The 19315-nt window shown below is 42.5% G+C and overlaps 2 protein-coding genes across 2 annotated transcripts in view; both read right to left on the minus strand.

Annotated features, from left to right (window-relative positions):
• The window catches only part of LOC121921817, a 194093-nt gene that overhangs the window by 142458 nt on the left and 32320 nt on the right, over positions 1-19315 (minus strand). The window lies entirely within an intron of this gene.
• Positions 547-18031, minus strand: LOC121921911 (zinc finger protein 436-like). The gene is made up of 9 exons (XM_042450637.1): positions 17903-18031; positions 16281-16348; positions 13668-13752; positions 12501-12630; positions 10013-10126; positions 6150-6839; positions 3929-4570; positions 2316-2481; positions 547-2048 (listed from the first exon to the last, which is right to left on the minus strand). Coding segments are annotated over exons 3-9 (1818 nt in total). The 5' UTR covers positions 13743-13752; positions 16281-16348; positions 17903-18031; the 3' UTR covers positions 547-2047.

Genomic DNA, 19315 nt, shown 5'->3' on the forward strand with positions numbered 1-19315 from the left:
CTGAGGAAACTTGCCAATAAAACCCTCTGATAATGTGTCTTAGGGTCATTGTATGTTGCAAATGACTTGAAGGCACACAACAATAAGCTGGTGTGAGCAAAATAAACTTTTTAGGTGTGTGTAGTGTAGTGGTTTGAATGCTGGGCTCCAGGAGACTAGGGTTCCCCACTCGGCATGGAAACCTACTGGGTGAATTTGGGCAAGCCACACTCTCTCAGCCTTGGAGGAGGGCAACAGCAAACCTCTTCTGAATTATTATTATTATGGCCCAAAACACCCTGTAAGTGGGAAATGTAAGCCACTGTGACTCTGAAGAGCAGGGTTTGGTTCCCACCTTGGCCATGAAATGCACTGGGTGCCCTTGGGCAAGTCACACACTCTCAGCCTCAGAGGGAGTGAAAGACAGAATCCCCCCTCTGGAGAAATCTTGCTGAGAAAACTCCACTATAGACTGGTCTTAGTGTCACCATAAATTAGAAATGACCTGAAAACACACAACCACAAATATGGATAACAGTACAAGGAAATGAAATGAGCTTGTAGTATTGGTGCATCGGTGGGGGCAATCTCAAACCAATTCCAGGGCAGAATCCAAATAAATCTGAAAAGGTCACAATTTGTGGGAGTTTTAAAAGGTTAGACCCAGGCTGCTACAAATAAACTCCAGTTCTAAAATTGGCACACATTCATATACACAAGTGCAAACAGCAAAAATGAAGAAATCAAGAAAATGTGAGCACTTTGTTACAACTGTTGCTGAGTTTATCGCATTCAGTGTTAAATTTTTTCTTTTCTGAAAAAAATCTATTACACGTCGTCTACTATTGCAAAATACTGTAAGGCCCAATCACTCATGTCCCATCATCCCCTTCTGACTGGGCCAATTCACCAGAAGGTGACTTTTGCCATAATTTCTTCATGGCAAACGCATCTTCCAAATAGGTCCCTGCACCGGGCAGATCGGAGAATGACTACTGTACTTTTGTGAAGAGGTAACCAAATACTACTACTGTTCTCTAGAACAGTGGTCATTCTTAATGCTGGTCATAGCGCCACAGGCAAAAGGGCATTCACACAAAAAAGTCAACCACAAGCAGTTCTGCTGAAAAAACCAAAAAGGTGACATGAAAACCAACTTTTTACCATGTGAAACCTAATAAGAATCAGGTCTTTTGTCAGAAAAACTGTAGAGAGAAAGAGAAATAAAGCTGGGTTTACTTGACTAAACCATCACAGCCTCAGATGTCCTGAGGTTGATTTGAACCCTGATAAATCAGGATGCGTTTACTCTGCCCTTAAATAAATCAATTTACTGCAGCAGCTTAGCTGAATTCCGTGAGCTGGATGTGGCATGCAAATGAGTGCATTTGCATATATTTGCATCTTTTGCATAATGAATTCTGTTTTTCTATATATTTACGTTTACTGGCAGATGGCTGCCCAGGATGCTGAACCTTTATTTCTTGGCAGCAGGTTTAATCCTCAGGTTTATCAAATTCCCAAACTTGCTGTTTTAAAGGCTTGCAGGCCAGAAACTTGTCAAGTCCGTGTTTGTTAGGCTATGAATTCAGTGCCAGGCATTCATTTGTTTGCTTCTGCAGTGCAGTGCGAGGATGCACACAGCCTCAACATTAATGACATCTGGCAATTTTTTTTATCAATATTAGCCTATTTCTGGATGATAACACAAAACATGCACATGAATTAAAAAAACAATTTGTTTTTGTTTTAAAAAAGTTAAAATATTAAAATGTTAATATTTTAGTTATGGATCTTTCCCTGCGATCCACGTGATTCATACAAGTCGGATGAGTAAGTGACCATTAATACTAGAGATTTTTTTTTTAAAACCCAATGGACTTCTAAGTCTTTTCACAGAGATCATTCCAAGGTGCCTTTGACTTCTGGCAGTCTCTTTTAGCCCCATCTGGACAAGACTGTGCACCAGCGACAAGTATCTTCTGAAATAAGGCTCCTTTCCAACAAATTCATCATTCAAAGATGAAACAAGAGGTTTGGAAGTTGGGGGTGACTTCATTGTAACCAATCTGCAGGCAGGAGAGGAAAAAGGGGAATCAAATAAAGCATATGTGTATTCTGTATTGTATTTTTACCTATACTGTAAGCCACCTTGATCCAATTGGAGAGGTGGGATATACATTAATAATAATAACAATAATAATTAAATAAAATGAAATGAAATAACCACTTCCCCATAACAATCTTCCCATAGGTAACCATCATTTCTCTCCAAGGACTAGTAGCATGATTCCTTTTTAAAACAAGGATCAACCCCCTACGGACCAGATCCATACCATTCTTTTCTTGGACGCTCAAACGATTTGTGTCCATTATCAGATATCACTCTGGTTTTTATGGATATTTTCCCATTGGAGCTGGCTGGTAACACATCCAGTTCTTCCACTTCAAGACTTTTTTGCCGAGGATTTACCTCCGTGTGCTCAGTTGCCATGTTGTCACCTGACAATAAAAAGAAAATTCAGGTGGGGCGTCATCTCTCCCCCCCCCCCAACACCCTGATAATTTTTACTAGATTTGACATAAACAGAAAAATGTGTTCGGGTGAATGAACAGAAACATCAAAATAATCTGAATATCAAAATCAACCATGCAACTGCATTAAACAAATTGGTACAAAAGAAGATCAAGCATTGTGTGAAAAAATGTCATTCCATAAACCCAAATGAGTAGTTGGGGGAACAAATGTCCTTCTGTTTCTACTGACGTAAGTAATTCACAAAAGACAAGTTGCTTAAAAAAGCATCAAGGTCTTCATTATTCCTAACTCTTTTTATTGGATTGGTTAATTTTTTAATTAATGCCACATTTCATAATTTATTTTCCCATTCATCCACTGAAAATCCCACAGCATTCTTCCAATTTTTAGCAATTGCCATATGAGGCAGCAAAGAAATCAAGAGTTTGTTAGGTTGCTACTGGGTTGCAGAAATAATCCAGTTGGACACCATTTTAACTGCCATAGCTCAACACTATGGAATCCTGGGATTTGTAGTTTGTTGTGGCCCCAGAACTCTCTGTCAGAGAAGACTAAATGTCTCACAAAACTGCAAATCCCAGGATTCCATAGTATTGACCCATGGCAGTTAAAGTGGTGTCAAACTGGATTATTTCTGCTGTGTGGATGCAGCCTGCAATAAGGTTGAGTTGTTGCCATGACACATGAAAATAAGCCCAGTTTTGGTGAGAAGTTAATATGAGGAGTTGTGATTTTTATCTATCTTTTTCTACACTCCTCTCCAAAAATAATTTACTCCTGGACACGGTAAACCCATCATGGGGTTTTCCAGGCATGTTTCTTTAGAGGGGGGTGCCACTGCCATCCTCTGAGGATAAAACAGTATGACTTGCCCAAGGTCATCCAGTGGGTTTCTGTGGCTGAGCCGGGATTTGAACCCTGGTCTCCCAGGGTTCTTGACCAATGCTCAAACCAATACACCATGCTGGCCCATGTCATGTACCATATTCATCATTTTTAGACAGCGTTCTTTCGTGTTTGCAGGTTAGTTTAGCTGGTCTTAAACCAGTACGTCTACAGGTTGAGCCTCCCTTATCAGGAATTCCAAAATCCAAAATACTCCAAAAAACAAAACTTTTTTCATGGGTGTCTTGAAACAGTGATGCCTTTGCTTTCTGGTGGTTGAACTTACAAAGCCTTTGTTTCATGCACAACGTTATTAAAAATATTATATACGAAATTACCTTCAGGCTATGTGTATAAGGTGTATATGCAATGTAAATGAATTTTATGTTTAGATTTGGGGCTCATCTCAGATGATTTTATTATGTATGTAAGAAAACCCCATGATATGAAGCCTTAGGGCTGCCATAAGTAAAAATGACTTGGAGGCACATAACAAAACTGAACTATCTTTGACTTCTCCCCCACCTGAATGGATTCCCTCTGGATGTTCAGGAAAGGATGAGCTGTCGTAGAGGCTTTCTCCATTGTTGAAATACTTGTAAACGTTATCCCCCAGGTGGATTCTCTGGTGTTTTGTCAGGTAGGGACGCCACCGGAAACTCTCCCCGCACTGGAGGCACTTGTAAGGCTTCTCTCCCGTGTGGATTCTCAGGTGTTCGGTAAGTGTGGAGCGCCGGTTGAAACTCCGTCCGCACTTGGGGCACTCGTAGGGCTTCTCCCCCGTATGGATCCGGAGATGGGCATTGAGGTGGGTACTTTGGAAGAACCTCTTCCCACACGCCAGACATTCAAATGGCTTCTCCCCTGTGTGGGTGCGGTAATGTTTCACCAGTTCAAACTTGTATTGGAAGGCTTTCCCACAATCCTGGCACACGTGCTTCTTTTCAACCTGTACAATCTTGAGTTGGCTGACATCGGTCACGTCATTTCCTTCTGGGAGAGACACTGTTTCAGTCTTTATAGACCTCACTAGTGGAGGAACCTCCGAGTTTTGCCTGACATCTGACATCTTGGCATTACGTATCACCCCTTCACGCTGCTTTGCCAAATCAGAGTCTTCATGATGAGGATCAGCTTCTGTAGCACCACTTTCCATGGAGCCACCACCTGGAGGGAGGAGAAAAACACAAGACAGAATACAATGGAATAAGTCTACAAAAGGCACTACAGTCGGCCCTCCACATTTGCGGCTTTGGCTTTTGTGGTTTTGATTATTTGCGGATTTGATTAATATGTTCTCTCTAGGAATCTCTAGGTCCTCCAGTGTGACTCTATGTCCAACTTCCACCAGAGGTTCCATTGGAGGACCTAGGTTTTCCAGCACAATTCCATGGTTAACTTTCAGCAGATGTTGAACACAGAGTTGTTCTGGAGGAGCTAAAGATTCCTAGAAAGATCACTTCTCTAGGCATTTATATGTTTCCCAGCACAATTGTGTGGTCAACATCCAGCATAGAGTTGCTCTGGAGGACCTAGAGATTCCTAGAAAGATATTATCACAGGATAAAAAACATAGTTTTTATTTGCAGTTTCCCCACTTTCACAGGAGTCCCGTGTCACTAACTCCAGCAGGTTTGGAGGGCCCACTGTACTTCTCACTTCCAGCAGTTTCACTATACAAGCCTTCTTGGCATGTTTAAAAAATGGGGATAAAGGTTACCAATGGAGAATCAACTTCTGTAAGGACATACAGCTATCTTATCATTGGTGTTATTAGTCTACCATTATAGATTCCAACTGATTCTTAGGTTAATACACAGGTTATTTTATTTTGGGCAATCTGCCAATCATTCCTTTCACATTGGTCTCTGTTGCTTTCTCCAGTTTTTGTAAGCAAATAGCAACTCTGCTACTGTGTTAATAGAATGCAGAACTTGGAAATTAATGTTTAGAAGAAGATATCTTTTACAGCATTAAGTGAAAGTGAGAAAAGCATAAATCTTTCACAACATACTGTTTTAGATTTTGGATGCCACACATTATGAAGACACATTCCCTTCTTCCTCAGTGAGAAAGAGGAACACTAAAGAAAGGTCAGTCTAACCAGTGATTTTAAATAATTGTACAAATAATTAATCTTTATTTTTTTCAAAACAAATTTCCAGCCCAATTTGTCACAGCGTTTCTGCAATAAATGAAAAATTCTGTAATCAGCTTCTGACTGCATCTGCACTACAAAAATAGCCCAGTACAACACCACTTTAACTGCCATCGTTCAGAGCTATGGCATGCTGGGTTCTGCAGTGTCATGAGGTACTTAGCATTCTCTGTCAGAGAGCTCTGGTGCTGCAACAAACTAGAAATCCCAGGATTCCATAGCATTGAACCATAGGTGTCAAAATAGTGTCAAACTGCATTATTTCTGCAGTGCAGGTGCAGCCTCAGTGGATGGACTGAATAAACTGAATAAACCCAAATGATCAAAAGGGTTTTAATGTATAATTGCATCAGGGAGGCTTTTATATGGGGTGTATGTTTAAATTATATTTTTAACTTTTGCATGCTTATGTAATATTAAGACTGTTTTTAGCTAGCTGATTTTAATTTTCTTATAAATTCATACTGTAAAGTTTTGAAATGGTTTTAGTTGTGAGCCGTCTTGGGTCCCTTTCTGGGAGAAAGGTGGCATAGAAATGAAATGAAATAAATAAATAATATTAATAGAAAGTAAACAATAACTGTGAACCTGTGAGGATTTCCTGTTGGTCACCAAGAGATGAGGCCTCAATTGTGGCTTCTCCATTCTTGAAATCTTTATAGGTGGCACTTCCCACCAAGTGGATTCTCTGGTGTTTTGTCAAATAGGGACGCCACCGGAAACTCTCCCCACATTGGAGGCACTTGTAAGGCTTCTCCCCCGTGTGAATTCTCAGGTGTTCGGTGAGGGTGGATCGCCGGTTGAAGCTCCGTCCGCACTTGGGGCATTCGTAAGGCTTCTCTCCCGTATGAATCCGTCGGTGAGCGCTTAGATGGGAGCTCTGAATGAAGCGCTTCCCACATGCCAGGCACTCGTAAGGCTTCTCCCCCGTATGAGTCCGCCAGTGCAGCAAAAATTCGGACTTGCAGTGGAACCACCGGTCACACTCGGGACACATCAATTTCTTCCGGCCCACGTGGAACATGCTCCTCTTCGAATTAGCTGCCCGCAAGTGCCTGGATGGTTCTCGCCACACATGCCCCGGCTGGCCCTCCCACTGCCTTTGCAGGCCACGCCTCATCTCAGAGTTCAAGGGGGTGCTCCCGGGGGGTGCTGCCAACAAAGTCCACCGGGGTTCCACTTGATCTGAGATATCGGTCTCTGAGATCTCTTGTTTGATCTCCCGCACAATCACCTCACTTGCTGGGATCGAGGGGGAAATCAAGGAAAGCTCATTCCCTGAAAGAGAAAAAGGTAAGGATGGAGAATGGTAACAGATGAGGTTGGAGTACCTGTTCTAGACTTGGGCTGCATCCATTAGCAAGGGATGTTCAATAAGTACAGTGCATGCTTCCCAACTGCAAGGATTCAGTCCCCACCCGCACAACTAGCCAAAAATACAGATGGTCACATCCCATATTATTCAATGGCAGCAACATGTTTATGAGTCACCACTGACTAATATGGGCTGTATAATCCATCGGCAGTCAAATCCACAAATTGCCAGTCCACCAATATGAAGGATCCAAAATGAAACATGCTTCCAGTTTAAATTCTCCCTGTGTGTGTAACATCCCTGTGATAGGGATGGCAAATGCTCTATTTTGCTTTCATTACATTTCTCCAAATCTCATGAGCATCCCCATTGTTGCCAGTAAATTGTGAGATCGTTATTTCCTTCCTGCATGCAAAATTCATGTTTTCTGTAAAGTGTGAATATATATATTTCCTGAATATATACTGATGCTATGTATGTTTTTATATATAGTTTTCCTATTGACTAAAGTGTGTATTGCTTGTTGTGTGCTTTCAAGTCATATACACATGCTTATTTTGTCTTCCTTGAAGCTCACTACGTGCCTAGCAAACGGGCAAACTTCTGAGAAAAAGTTAGTTTTATTTTTTTGTCAAGTCTCAGGAGGTGACAAGTGGAGACTCTCAAAACTACTTAATTTTTTTTATCCCCACTTGTATCTTCTGCTACCTCTTTAGGGTATTTAGGCATTACCATAGAAAGCTATTGTATTCTTCATCATCATGTATGGATATGAGAGCTGGACAGTGAAGAAAGCATACAGTAAATCAACTCATTTGAGAAGTAGTGCTGGAGAAGAGTACTTAGGATACTGTGAACAGCCAAGAAGACAAACAGATGGATTATTGAATAGATCAGATCAGAGCTCTCCTTGGAAACAAAGATGATCAATAGTTTTTTGTTGGTTTTTTTGTGGCTATGTGGCCATGTTCTAGAAGAGTTTATTCCTGACATTTCGCCAGCATCTGTGGCTGGCATCTTCAGATGCTGGTGAAACGTCAGCAATAAACTCTTCTAGAACATGGACACATAGCCCAAAAAATCCACAAAAAACTATAGATGCCGGCCATGAAAGCCTTCAACTTCACAAAGATGATCATGTTGATACTATCGTACTTTGGCCACATTATGGGAAGGCACGGATCATTAGAAAAAATAATAATGCTAGGAAAGGTAGAGTGTAGAAGAAAGAGAGGAAGACCACAGTCAAGATGGATAGACTCAATCAGGGGGGTTATGGGCAAGGAAATGGAGAATAGGGATTCTTGGAGATGTCTCATCCACAGGGTCACCATGAGTCAAGGTTGCCATGACTTGAGGGCAGCTACCAACAGAATCCACAGGGTCACCAGGATTCAAGGGCAGCTACCAACAAAAACAAAGTGCCAGTGTGGTGTAGGGGTGTGAGTGTTGGACTATGATTCTGGAGGCCAGGGTTGGAATCCCCACTCAGCCATGTAAACCCACTGGGTGACCCATATCACACTCTCTCAGCCTCAGGCTAAGGCAATGGCAAACTCCCTTTCTGAAGATATTTGCGAGGAAAACCCTATGATAGGGTCGCCTTAAGTCAGAAACAATTTGAAGGCATACAACAACAACAACAAATATATTAACTATGTATATGCAAAATTCTCACACCGCTCTCACTCAGACACTTTCTTCCTGTGCAAAGAAAGAGAGAACTCTGCCTAGGCTGCAAATTAATTCCTTGCCACTTCTGCCCAATTTGCATAATCCCCAATAGGGGATTCTGTTAGGGCAGCTCATACATATCAATAGGCGCTTCCTTTCCACCTCTTGCCCTCTCATTTACATGACCACAGTTGCTGAAGAAGGCTTTCATTCTATTCAGAGAGTCTTCTTGCAGACCTAAGTAACCTTTAGTAATTCCAGGAATGTCCTAAATGTAGTTAGGCTCTAGTCTCTATCCCTGCTTGGGGCAAGAATGCTGCCAATTTGGAAGGTGGAACCTAAGAAGCCAGGTTGTTGTTGTCATCATTGATGTTGCTGTGTTCCTTCAAGTGATTTCTGACTTATGGAGGCCCTAAAGTGAACCTTAAGTGAATCTTAGAAACGACCTATAAAGCCCTACATGGCTCAAGTCCAGGCTATTTGGCTGATGTATCTCCCTGTATGAGGTGGCCCGGGCTCCAAGGGAAGATGTGGAACTGAACAGAGCTCTGCTTTCCAGCCGCTAATGCAACTGTTCTTGGAATGTATACTTGAATAAATAGAATTCAGCTGTGCTTTGCAGGCCTGAAGCCACTGTGATGGGTTTATTGATAGATTATTAAAGCATGATTGTTTTCTCAATCATGCTTTAGTTTATTGACTATCCACACAGGAACATTTGGTGGGAAAAGGGGAGAGGGCCTTCTTGTTGGCTGCCCCCAGGCTCTGGAACTCCATTCCCAGAGAAGTTAGATTGGCACCTTGTCTACTTTCTTTTCAGAGGCAAGCAAAGACTTTTCTATTCTGACAGGTATTTGCTGAGTGATTGTAAACAATGTGCTGAACATTGCTAATTGCTGTGCTGGGATGTGTGTGTGTCAACGATATATGTTTTAACCTGGTTTTAACTTTTTCTGATGATTTGTTATAATGTTTTTTAATCTTTGTAAGTTGCTTTGAGTAACAAAACGGGGGGAAAGGCCATATAGAAATAACAACAACAATAACAACAACAACAACAATAATATCGCTGAGCAGTGATGCATGGAATCAAAGAATCATGAGGTGTGCTTGACATGCTTGGTAAAAAAGTGCCCACATCATTAGGAATTACAGCTGGTCCTCTGCATCCACAGCTTCTTTATCCATGGATTCAAGCATCCATGGCTTGAAAATGTTCCAAAAAATTGTGTGTGTGTCCTGGAACCAACCCCAGCAGATACCAAGGGCCCATTGTACATCTTACTCTTCCCCCTGTGTTTTGGCCCTACTAACATCTGATTTATGGATCTTGAGATCCTTCCAAAAGTAGAATTTGATCCCTGGGTAAAAAGAACAATGTTCCCCCCCCCCCCCCCCCCCCCCCCCCCGGCCACCCACTCCATTACGTTCATTTGTGTGTCCTCTGTGACTCTTCTCTCACCTTCACAAAGGTTTATGGAGATCTTCTTGCCCTCCGCAGATTGAGGATTTGGAATGCATGGCTCCTCGCCTCGTTCCAACCGGGAGATCACCTCAGGTTTAGGAATTGAAATGGCTAGATCACCCATAAACACAAGAAAGAAACATTTAAGACATCTGAGCACCAGATTGATGTTGACAGGAACAGCAACACATCTCAGAATATTGTTTCTCTGTGCATTTTCTTCAGGGTTTATTATTACAGAAAAACATGAAGATTAACAAAAAGAGAACAGACACAGGAAGCTTAGGAACATCCAAATATAGAGATGAATTCCAGATGGCTGGATCCGTTTGTCTCCTTTTCCTAATGACACCCCCCAAAAACAAAAAAGGTTATTGGAACTCCTTACAATACAGATGAGCAAAATGGGGCTCCAGAGACCCCATAGACTCCTAAGACCCACCTTCTGTTTTCTAAAATTTCCTTCTCTGGAAACTTCTAGGAAAATTCACCTTTTAAACACATTGAACTCCTGTATACATATTATTATATTTATGGCTCAAAAATAAAAGTTTACCCCCCCCCCCCAAGTCACAACCCCTTGCAGAATCCCTAGAGAACTCTCATGAAAAAGGCAGGATATAAATGCAATAAATAAATAAATAAATAAATAAATTCACTTCATAGTTACAGCATACCTGGAGGGGCCATGCGAACACTACTTGTATTTCATCTATATCCTTGTTGTTGTTTTTATTTTGGCCTGACCCTCCATCTTAGCACTGAACCGGGTCAAAGCAAGTTCAACATCATACAAAGGCATTACAGGTTGAGTCTACTTTATGCAAAATGCATTAGACCAGAAGTATTTTGGATTTAGGAATATTTGCACATACATAATGTGCAAATATCTTGGAGATAGGACCCAAGCCTAAACATGAAATTCATTTATCTTTCATATACACTTTATACATATAGCCTGAAGGTAATTTTATACACACTATTTTGAGTAATTTTGTGCATGAAACAAAGTTTGTATATATTGAACCATAAGAAAGCAAAGGTGTCAATCTCTCAGCCGCCCACCTGGACAATTTTGGAATATTTCAGATTTCGGAATTCAGGATAAAGGTGATTCAATCTGTATTTAAAGAGTGTCACACCTCAAAAAAGACTCTGACCTGGACCTACTAGTTTGTCCCAACTAGATGATAAACATTGAATCAATTGTTGGATGAAGAGTGAACCCACAGGTACATCCCACTGATTTGCTGGGACTAACTGTGATGAAGAGTGAACCCATAGGTACATCTCATTGATTTGATGAGTCTCATCTTGTTGGGTAGCCAAAATGATAGGAAGAGCACTATATCCCCCAGAGGCAACATTAGAAGGTGTGGGGAGTGCGGACCACAATGGGTGACACAGTGGGGTTGTACATCTGGAGAGAATGATACAGCTACTGGGCAACTCAGAAAGGACATTGTTTCCTTTGCTCACTCGCCCAGTAGTTGCACCAGATCCCAAATTCACCAGATCTGGAAGCCGCAGTACCACCCGCCTTTACAGGGTCACTGATGGGGAGGGGGTTGCCTTGCTTTCAGACTCTGGCATGGCTTCTGGGTAAGTGGCCGGGCCAGACCCCTCCTGAGGCCACAGCGCCACCTCACTTAGGAAGGCTGCTCCATGTGCATGTGTGTGTGTGTTCTGTCAGAGTCTAAGATGGCTACTGGCCGAGTGGCCATGCCAGACCCCAAACAGGACCTCCGGAGACCACAGCACTGCTTCCCGCCTTAGTGGGGACACTGCTGGAGGGCAAGGTACTTGGAGTCTGGCACAGCTGCTGGGTGAATGACCATGCCAGACCCCAAATGGGCCCACTGGAGGCTGCAGTGGTTTGAGTGTTAGACTAAAACTCTGCAGACCAGGGTTTGAATTCTCACTCAGCCATGGAAACCCACTGGGTGACCTTGGTTGACTCACACACTCTCAATCTCAGAAAATCTTGTGACAGGGTAGCCATATGTCAGAAACAACTTGAAGGCACATAAAAACCAAAGACCAAAGGTAAGTGTTTAGGTGAGGATGTGGCTGGCTGGCACAGTGAACAGGAACGCTTTACACAGCAGTACTTTGTTGCACACTTAGGCTTAGCTACTAAAAGCAAGGCTGGGTGTTTGTTGGGGTGGGGGATGAATGGAAAATTTAAGTGGGGAGGCAACACAATGGGGTACCTTAGAACATGGCTGGTTGGCACACTGAGCAGGAACCCTCTACAGCAGTGGTTCCCAAACTTTGGTTGTCCAGGTATTTTGGACTCCAACTCCCAGAAGTGCCAGCCTGCTTGTCCAACTGTCAGAAATTCTGGAATCTGAAGTCCCAACCATCTGGAGGTCCAAAGTTTGGGAATCACTGCTCTACACTGTAATATTTTGCTGCAGATTCCATTTGACCATGGCTACTAAAAAATAAAGGAGGTGCTGGCAGGTGTCAGGAGGCTCCTTACCCAAAGATGCCACGTTCTCGTAGTTCTCTTGCATGACGTCCCAGTACAGGTCTCTCTGCTCTGCATCCAAAAGAGCCCACTCCTGTTCAGTGAAGTATACAGCCACCTCTTCAAAGGAGAATGGTGGGGCCTGAAAGGAGATGGAAATACAAGTAGCATCTCCCTTATTCAGAATTCCAAACGGTACTCCAAAAACCAAAACTTTTTTCATGGGTGGTTGCGAAGGTGACACCTTTGCTTTCTGATGGTTTAGTGTACACACACTTTGATTCATACAAAAAAATGAACAAATATTGTACAATCGGCCCTTCACATTTGCAGCTTTGACTTTTATGGATTTGATTATTCACGGATTTCATTGATATGTTCTCTCTAGAAATCTCTAGGTCCTCCAGCATGACTCTGCTGGACACGGAAAATAGAGTTACACTGGAAGACCTAGAGGTTCATAGAGAAAACACTTCTCTAGGCATTTGTAGGTCCTCCAGCACAATTCCATGGCTGATGTTGATCAGAGAGTTGAGCTGGAGGACCAGAGATACATAGAGTTTTCACAGGGGAAAAAACCCATTTTTTTTATTTGTTGTATTTTATTATTGTAACCCGCCCGGATTCTTCGTGATTGGGCGGGCTAGAAATAAATATTATTATTATTATTATTATTATTATTATTATTATTATTATTATTATTTGCAGTTTTTCCAATTTCATGGTGGTCCTGTATCTCTAGCTCCAGTGAATGTGGAAGAACCGCTGTACAAAATCACCTTCAGGCTATGTATATAAGGTTTATATGAAACATAAATTAATTTTGGGTTTAGTCATGGATCCCACATCCAAGATATCTCATTATGTATATATCTAATTATGTATGTAGTATATGCAGCAACATCTTGTTGCAGACTTCACTTAGGCATAGCTGATAAAAGCAAGTACCTATATAGAATAATACAGTTGGAAGAAGAATATGTAAATAAAGGTATCTCAAAATCCAAAAAATAAAAATAAAACAATCCAAAATCCAAAACATTTCTGGTGCCAGCCATTTTGGATAAGAGATGCTCAACTTGTTCAAAATTGCCCTTATCACATTCCCCCCTTCCCTTCACTTTGTTTGCTTGTTATTTTCATAAAGCCACTAAAACATGGCAGAAAACCCCACTCTACCTGAGCCGGCTCCGTGACAATCGTCTCTCTTCCCCCAGAGGGAGGGAATGTTCCAAAGAGAAACACACACATCATTTTGCCAAATCTGTCAGGTAGAAAAGGGTGATGTCAGAATGGGTAACCTATTCAGGTCTTATTATTTAAAGAAAGTTCTGTTTCATACAAGAGAATCCAGCATTGTAACGTCGAAGTACCCTACTGCCTCAGTGCCTTCAGATTGGTGGGGAACTTCTTTAAGCTTCTGACACATTTCGTGCACTCCTCTGACACATTTCGTGCACATTTCGTGTGGTGGATTCTTCTTCTTTGGGGGTTTTTAAGCAGAGGCTGGATGGCCACCTGTCGAGGATGCTATGATTGTGAGTTCCTGCACGGCAGAATGGTGTTGGACTGGGTGGTCCCTGTGGTCATTTCCAACTTTATGATTCTATGATTTTAACTTGAGAGCTGAACTCCATTTTAGAGAAATACTCAAAGGCTACATTCCAGTGGTGGGAAGGACTAAAGAAAAAAAAAAGGTACATTATATAGAATCATAGACTTGGAAGAGACCCTAAGGGTTATCCAGTCCAACCCACTGACATGCAAGAATACAAAATCAAAGCACTCCTGACAGATGGCCATCCAGCTTCTGTTTAAAAACCTCCAAAGAAGGAGACTCCATCAAAGTCAGAGGCAGCGTATTCAACTGTTGAACAGCTTTTACCATCAGAAAGTCCTTCCTAATGTTGAATTCTTTTCCTGTAGCATTGTTCCAGGTCCTATTCTCTGGAGCAGCAGAAAAAAACCTTGCTCCATCCTCAACGTAATCCCTATAAATAAACATGGCTATCATGTCATCTCTTAACTTTCTCTTCCCCAGGCTAAACATACCCAGCTCCTTGTTTTAGCAGACAGCTCTTTGGTGTTATATTTCTTAAACACCTTGGCAACTTATGACAACTCTAAGGCAAGCTAATCACAGAGCTTTCTTGGCAAGGTTGATTTAGAGGAGGTTTCCCATTGTCTTCCTTGGAGGCTGAGAGTGTGTGCCTTGCCCAGGGTTGTCTTACTAGTTACTACTGTTGAGCAGAAATCTGAACCTTAGTCTTCCAGAGTCCTAGTCTAACTACACCACGACCCTGGCTCTCAAAAAAGCTCTCATGGTCAGCAAATAAATCTCGAGAGAAAAATTTCTATCTTTTAGAAGGGAATAGAAAAAATGGAATAATAATAACAAAACATCCCACCCAGCAATGGAGAAAAAGGAGCATAGCCAGAGTGGAGGTGCATCTACACTGTAGTAATAATGTAGTTTGATACCACTAAATGCTGTAGCTCCATCCTATGGAATACTGAGATCTGCAGTTTTACAAGGTCTTTAGCCTTTCCTGCCAAAGAGTACTGGGGCCTAAAAAAAGCACCACAGATTCCAGAATTCTGTAGGATAGAGTCATGGCAGTTAAATTAGTGTCAATTTGCCTTATTTCTACAGTGTAGATGCATCCTGGTACAATGAGAGGGCTGCATTTGGTCCCTAGGCCCAAGGTTCTCCATCTCTGTTATGCCAGTTGTGCGCGCGCACACACACACATACACATTCAACCGCTTCTCTTTTTTGACAAACCGAAAAAAATATCTGCTTTTCATAAAGCAGCCCAGAGGAAACCTAAAAATAACGACTGAAAGCAGCCATGTAAAACCTTCTTAACCTTAACATGTCTGGAAACAGGCTATTCAAAAGACTGCCTGCAGTCTGCAAACTCGTCTGTGCCTTGCTGTCAAGATCCACCAGACTGCTGGGAATTAGAGTAGAGGGGCTTTTCAATGGTGTTTCACATATCTTCCGAAGTCATGTCTTCCAAAAGATCTGTGCAGAGTCTTAAGTTTCAAAGTGTTCTCTGTTTAGGCATCACTGAAAGATAATGCTCCCAAAGGTGCATCTGCACTGTAGAAATAATGCAGTTTGACACCATTCTAACTGCCATGGCTCCATCGCACAGAATCCTAGGATGTGTGGTTTGTTGGAGCATTTGGATGGAGAGAAGGCTAAATAGCTCACAAAACTACTCCCCCCATAAATTTTTTCCCTAGCATTGAGCCAGGACAGCTAAAGCGGTGTTAAACTGAATGATTTCTCCAGTGCAGATGCAACCTTAAAAATGTATGTTTTTGGGCAGTGTGGGCCGCAGTCTTCAAAAGTTTATGCCGAAGGAAATGTGCGGATTGCAGTTTTGGGAGTCACCAACACTCTTGAGCAGAGTGTTGCACTAAAGACTTTGTGAAACTACAAATCCCAGGATTCCATAGGATAGAGCTACAGCACTAAGTGGTATCAAACTGCAGTATTTCTACAATGTAGATCCACACATGGTTAGTGCTAAAAGTGTACTCTGTCCCCCCTTTTTTATTGCTTCCCATCGCCTCCCCCTCCCCGCTTTCAGAAAATAGGGGTATTTTTTGGTTGATACCAGTTTGCAGGGACTACACCTGTTTCCCACGGATTCTCAAACATTCTAGATGGAGCCTCTAAAAATGCAGCAGCACGTTCCTTTAGTACTCTTGGATGTAGTTCATCTAGCTTTGGAGATCTGAATTCATTTAAAGTAAGGGTTTCCTGCACAATCTCTTTACCTGTTTTGTGCTCCAGTCTCCTCACTGCACCATTTATTCTTATTTTCACCAGGCTGAACATGGTTTTCCTTTGGGGGAAAAGAGAAGGGCAAAGTAGGTGTTGAGTAGTTCTGCTTTCTCTCTGTCACTCCTTCATTTACCATTTCCTAGTTGGTTCTTTGCTCGAGGCTGAGAGAGTATGACTTTCCCAAGGTCACCCAATGGGTTTCCACGGCCAAGCGGGGATTCGAACCCTGGTCTCCCAGTATCCTAGTCCAATGCTCAAACCACTTCACCACGCCGGTAGTGTTTCCTACTACCTTCTCACAATGAGCACAAAATTTAATTTCATCTCAGGAAGAGTTTTTCCTCCTCTAGGGCAAGCAGTTCTGGTTTGGCTGCAACAGAGAAGGGAAATGCTAGCAGAGCTGGCAAAAGGCTTAGAAAGTAATTCTGTTGTGGCTCTTTTCTTCTCTCAGAACAATTCTTTCAAAGGAAAAGACAAAAAAAGGAGTGTGCATCCAAGGCCTCCTGACCATCTATAAAGATTGTAAAGCACCTTTTCTATTTTGTCTGCTATCCCCATTCACACACATAGACAACACAACAAAGACACACATCAATCCCTTTTGCCCGAAACCCCTTTTCCCTTGGGGAGAGAAAGTGAAGGGGAAGGGGAAGCAAGGAAAGAAAGAAGGGGGAGAGAAAGTTAAGAAAAGGAGAAGGAAAGAAAGAAGAGAGAGAGAAAGTGAAGAGATGGAGTGGAAGGAGGAAGGCAAGTAGAGAAAGTGAAGAAGAGAAGAAGGAAAGAAAGAAAGAAAGGGAAGAGAAAGTGAGGAAGAGGAGAAGGAAAGAAAGAAGGGGAAAAAGTGAAGAGACGGAGGGGAAGGAGGAAAGAAAGAGGGGGAGAGAAAGTGAAGAAGAGGAGAAGGGAGGGAGGGAGGGAGGGGGAGAGAATGCAAAGAAGAGGAAAAAGAAAGAAAGAAGGGGGAGAGAAAGTGAAGAAGAAGGGGAAGGTGAAAGAAGTAAAGAAGGAGGGAGAAAGTAAAGTGATGGGGGAAGGAGGAAGGAAAGAAGGGGAGAAAGTGAAGAAGAGGAGGGGAAGAAAGGGAAGAGAAAGTGAAAACTATGGGGAAGGAAGGAAAGAGGGGAAGGAAAGAAAGAAGAGGAAGAGAAAGAGAGGCAGAAGAAGAGGGGAAGGAAGGAAAGTAGAAGGAAAGAGAGAAAGAGAGAGGCAGGCTCACCCAACAAGTCGTCCCTTCAGTTGTCATAACCTGCCAGCTTTCCAGGACCCCTAACCCCAGCAGCAGGGCTGCCCTGTCTGGTGCTCTGGGAGCCCCATTGGGAATCATGAGCACCGCCAGGTCTCCTGTCCAGCTGCCACCCTTTACCTTGGCACTCCTGGATGGCTCTTGCTTTCTGGCAGAGGCATGAATATTGCAAATATTGAAAATGTTTGCAAAGGGGCTGGAAATGGGGGTGGGGGGGATTGCAAGGGACTTTGGCCCCCACCCCCTCCCTCTCCCATCTTTTCTAGAGGGTGATCTCCCCACTTTACCCTCCCTGGGACTCAGCCTTTGCAGATCTAAATAATGTATAGATACATGTACAAATATCTATCTAGTTCTAGGCTGGGTACCAACCTCAGCCTCCCAGGTGCCAGCTCTTTTCCATCTCCATAGACGCCGATGGGCCGGATCTAGCAGCCTCTGCCCTAGGAAGCTCAACCCCAAAGCTGGGTCAGGGAAGAGAGGGAAGGAGAAAGAGAGCAGAAAGAAAGAGAAAGAGAAGCTTTTCAGCTGCTGCCAGGCCCCAAACCAGAGCCCTCTGGTGGTCAAGCACAACTGGGAAGAAAACTGTAACGTCCTTATTGCAACAAAATAGAAACTCTTTTTTTAACAAAGGTTTTTTTCCTGCCAGTCTAGAGCGTTCCTCCTCCTCCTCTGTCTAGCTGAAAGTCTTTTAGCAGCATCTGCACAGAGAGGATGCTGATGGAAGGCTGGAGAAGCACAGGCTTTCCCTTCTGGGTTTGAGCAGCATGTTGTTATGTTTATTTTTAACTCCCTTTTCTCCCAAGATTCGCACCCAAAGTGGCTGCCAATCTTAAAAAAGAAAACACAGCGCAAACAAAAATGTATGAAACTGACAATTAAAATTGTATTAAACTATTGAAGTATTGGAAAAGATAATTCGTTTAACAATGGAATACAGTTCTGAAAAGATAAAATAATTTGACAACTTTTTCAGTAATAATTTTTGCCAACTTTTTTGGTAACAATTTTGCCAACTATTTTTTGGTAACAATTTTGCCCACATGACATTTGGCCATAGGGTCGCGAGATATTAATACCTATTCATTGCAGCAAATAAAGCTACAGATCCTCCTTCCTCCTGTGTGGACATTGGCTTAATCGCACCTGGGTTATGAACTCAGGTTTTTATAGATATCAAATTTGTTAAAAGAGTTTGTGAATAAAAATGGGGGAAAGCAACTAAGCTTTAAAACAGGTAACAGGTTAGGTGAAGGGTTGCCACATAGAAAACTAGAAAGGGCTCCTCTCCCGTTTAATGGATGTGTAAAAGGAGGACTTTCAGCAGGTGTAGCTGCTCATGCATGCTGGTAACAAGCGACACCTCTGAAACTGTTCACTGTCCAAGTCGACTTCGACAGATGGCAACCCTGTGAATGAGAGACCTCCAAGTTGATAACAGAGCTGTTATCAATAGGTCTGCTCAGGTCTTGCAGACTTGGCTGTGGATTCCTCGGTTGAATCGATCCACCTGGAAAACACTCTTTGGCCGTGTTCCTGTTATGGTTTAAACTGGATCGTGATTCCAAATGAATCGGTTTAAACCACCATGGTTCCCACTTAATTTGAATCATTGAAGCGATTCAGAAAGGGGGGGCATTGTTTTTGCCCATTTAACCCACATTGAAAAGACACCGGTAAAATGGGGTGTTTTTTTGGGCTGAATTGATTTATTTAGAAATAAATCGATTCAGCTGAAGTGGGAACCAGGCGGATTCGAATCGGATTTGAATCCACCTTGGTTCC

Source organism: Sceloporus undulatus, chromosome 2, assembly GCF_019175285.1.
Source record: "Sceloporus undulatus isolate JIND9_A2432 ecotype Alabama chromosome 2, SceUnd_v1.1, whole genome shotgun sequence".
Taxonomy (NCBI): Eukaryota; Metazoa; Chordata; class Lepidosauria; order Squamata; family Phrynosomatidae; genus Sceloporus; species Sceloporus undulatus.

Bases quoted from the DNA above. Each gene is read 5' to 3' on its own strand.
- LOC121921911 (XM_042450637.1), bottom strand. From the start codon at position 13,742: ATGATGTGTGTGTTTCTCTTTGGAACATTCCCTCCCTCTGGGGGAAGA. The intron at 6,840-10,012 runs GTGAGAGAAGAG...TTTCTCTTTCAG, and splicing joins CTCCATAAACCTTTGTGAAG to GGAATGAGCTTTCCTTGATT. The intron at 4,571-6,149 runs GTTCACAGTTAT...TCCTCCCTCCAG, and splicing joins CCAACAGGAAATCCTCACAG to GTGGTGGCTCCATGGAAAGT.